Raw genomic sequence first — 3,443 nt, forward strand, 5'->3', positions numbered from 1 at the left:
ACATCCACACGAGTTTGCCTTGGAGTGCTGCTCTTCGGTGCATTAATCTAATTTTAGTCCAGTAATGACATAGGTGTGTGTCCCGCATACAAATTTGCACATTGTAGCTTGAATAACCAATATATAATTTCTGGCATACCGTAGTGACCCCTAAAATGTGTGCGCTGCCGCTGGGTACTACCAGGCACTCCTGAGCCTCTACGCGTGCGCTACCCGACAAGGGCAGATGCGGTGGCTCAGGGTAGCAAGCGCCCTCGCTACGTAGTCAGACGCTGCTTCCTGATGCGGACAAGCACAGCATCATGCATCACAGCCCCACGGAGATGAATTGTGGCTGCTCATCCGGTATTGATAATGGCGCCAGGCCTGGGTACCAATACCAACGGGTTGGAAAGGTTGCGGCGCGATAGACAGGAAAGAAGACTCGGAAAGCTAGCGTCTATCATTACACTTCATTTCCACCTGGCGCTGCAACTGCGCCCAGCCAATCAAGCTTCAAGTGTGCTACCTTCGCCACTGAGGCTGCCCAAGGGCAGGGAGGGGTGTGAAATCGAGGGAGAGCACGTTTGAGACTTAGTTCCGTCCATCGGTGGAATGGAATGGTTTGCTACGAGATGGGCCTGTGAATACGAAAGCTCAGCCCTTTTGCGTGCTTATGCTTCGCTGCGCGGAGCACAGATGTAGCAGACGTGCTCGGGCTGAAGTCGGGCTGAAGTTGCGATAAATATGCTCTTGCTACCTCCTGCAGCACTTTCCTCAGGCTCTCCATCCACCCGCCGACGCGAGTAATACTTTGAGATCCCCCCCCTCCCGGCTCCTTATAGCAGACATCCCTTGGCACTCCCCCTCCATGCCAGAACCCTCCACCCAATCTGCTCGCATCATCTTTGGGCCCCGTGTCCAGAGTCTTCAGGAAGGCGTCGACGATGCACCAGTCCAGATAACCAAAGGCACCTGTAAGCACAACAGCATCATCGAGCTCCAAGACATCACGCACCTGCAAGTCACCATCCATGCCAGTTGTCGTACGTCTGCGGCCCCACTCGCGCCTAGTCATGCTCTGACTAACCACTCGCTCTCTGCATAGCCGAAACCTTCAGCTCCGACGAGCACTGCATCGACATCTCCCGCCTCCCGCTCCTGCGCTCGCTCGCGGTTGATGTTGTCTATGACACCCTCGCCGATACCAGCGTCGTCCACGTCTGGACCGGCATCCTCGCCGTCATCAGGTCCATCCCAGAGACCTCCCAGCTCGAGCGCGTCACGCTCTGCAGCCCCGTCTCGCGCGCTGTCCTGCGCTCAGCGTGGTCCCGCTCGACTCTCGTCCGAGCGCTCGAGCGGCCGCTGTATAGCGTCGACTGGTGCCTCGTCAAGCTCGTAGACCGCGCCCAGCTCCGCGCCGTCACGCTTGTGCCGCCTTCCGGAGAGGAGTTCATGTCGAGCGACTGGGTGCGTGTGAGGGCCTTCTTCCCCGCGCTCTGGGACTACGGTATGCTTCATTTCTGAGCAGTATGCTGCCGGACGCTACGTCATCCCTCGTTTGTGCGCCTTGTCTCTCGTCCGCTTCCCCTATGTGCAGATGTTACCCAATGCTTCAGCATACGTGTTATATCTCGCACATGTAGATATTATTTAGTGCTTCGGCTCACCTATTACTTCTCGTATTCTTCAGTGAATTCAACTTACGAGCGCTGGTTGTTCAACAGGATGCCTATATACAGCCCTATACCCGTTAGTTCACTACATTGTATGCACATATGGTGTTATAACCGCTACGGGCTTCATCGCAACGCTGATCTCTGCCGGGAAGCCCGCTGAGGGAGGCCCAGCATAGAGAATCGTAGGCACGCCGTTGAAGACGACGGTCAACCACATGACACGTTGGAAGCCCCGCTCAGCGAGCCGCAAGTAGACCTGCTCTCGAGCATCAGCTAAGCGCTGCCTGCAGACACGAGATAAACGGGATGTGCCCTTGCACACTCCAAATCCTCCTCGATTTGGTGTATTCCTGCCGTCATCGCGTCTGTCGTGCACGGGCGAACCGACTGGGTGTTAGCGAGCTGAACGCGCCGGTGACCCGGAGCACGCTATATCATCGTTCGTGGCCTCCGACATCTATATCTCGGTCCGCAGGACGACATAAGCGCCATCTAGTGATACGACCATCTCCACATACTTTGGCATGTAGAAGCTGCCTGGTGTCGCCAGTGAATGCGACATCCGCCCGGTGTGAAATGCTTGGGTGGATATGGGTGGATATAGTAGAAGGTACTCATGTCCGATCGACACAGCCGCAGATCTCATGGAGGTCGGCGGGTTCAGCTGTCTGGAGGTCGACCGCGTCAGAGCATGCGAAGGCTTCGTCCAAGCGGACGAGACCTGGTATCATCCGCGTCGACGAAGTGAATGTTCTGAGGCCATGCTGAAAGTTTGGGACTGATTTAGTAAAGCACGCACGTTGGCGATGAGCGCTTGATGCCTCTTGAGAGATGATGTTGGATAGTTTCCGATCAGAATGGTCACGATTGGATGAGCAGCTCACGTATTTGACAATATGATGTCGCAGTTGTCCTAGATGAAGCCGCTGAGGACACCAAGGGCGTGTCGGACTGGGAATTTATCGTGCAGAGATCTGCCAGAAGCTTGAATGTGGGGACGAAGTGTCTGCAGGAGTGCGGACAGCGCCCGTCCCGCGAACACACCTCGGAACAGCCTCCGTTCGAAAGTTTGTTAACGATTGACGCGACGTTTGATATGACGAAATGGCTGTCTGTGAGCAACCCTACAAGCTGAGATTAACAGGGAGCCCAGGGGACAGCAACACACGACATGCACAGATGAAAATGAGACGTGCACTCAAGCCAGAAGAAAAGAGCAGTGCTGATGCAGAATGCAAGATGATCCATCGCTGTCGTCTGGAGGCGCGCAGAAGCCTCAAGAGGCGCAAAGCGCGAGGAGCCTAAAAGGGAAAGGGCGGGTCGCTAAATTAGACGCCCGTACGCGAGTTTGAATAACACGTGGTCCTGCCACGGACGATGAGTTCGGTGGTCAAAGCGAGTCTTGCATGCAGCCCGCCATGTCCACATCCGCAGAGGCGGGGCCCTCCACTCGCCCACCGTCCACTGAGAACGTTTCCAGCGCTCCCCCTCTTCTGTACTTTGACGGAAACCTGCGATTCCTCACAGACTGCTACATACCCTATTTCATAGAGCGGTGCGCACCTTCACGTCTTTGCTCTGATCCGCGCCGTGTCCTGATCGCAGCGCCTTGGTTCTGCAGGAGAAAGATCGAAGAAGCTTAGTGAGCACTAGCCTTTTGTGGCTGCACGACCTGTGCTGACCTGTGCACGCAGTGTCGAGTCTCTGCGCAAGCTGCACAAACGACTCAAGACCACCGACACGTACCTGGACAACCGCTATGACCCAAGCTTGTCCGGGAATACA

The 3,443-nt window shown here is 55.7% G+C and overlaps 1 protein-coding gene across 1 annotated transcript; it reads left to right on the forward strand.

Moving 5' to 3' along the window:
• The first annotated feature begins 697 nt into the window (after positions 1-697).
• PHACADRAFT_265835 (uncharacterized protein) lies at positions 698-1,263 on the forward strand. Its single transcript, XM_007402289.1, has one exon. It carries the CDS (start codon positions 851-853, stop codon positions 1,085-1,087), a length of 237 nt encoding a protein of 78 aa, XP_007402351.1. The 5' UTR covers positions 698-850; the 3' UTR covers positions 1,088-1,263.
• Positions 1,264-3,443: the final 2,180 nt, after the last annotated feature.

The sequence above is a fragment of the Phanerochaete carnosa genome, assembly GCF_000300595.1.
Source record: "Phanerochaete carnosa HHB-10118-sp unplaced genomic scaffold PHACAscaffold_87, whole genome shotgun sequence".
NCBI classification, from domain to species: domain Eukaryota; kingdom Fungi; phylum Basidiomycota; class Agaricomycetes; order Polyporales; family Phanerochaetaceae; genus Phanerochaete; species Phanerochaete carnosa.

Bases quoted from the DNA above. Each gene is read 5' to 3' on its own strand.
- PHACADRAFT_265835 (XM_007402289.1), top strand. From the start codon at position 851: ATGCCAGAACCCTCCACCCAATCTGCTCGCATCATCTTTGGGCCCCGT.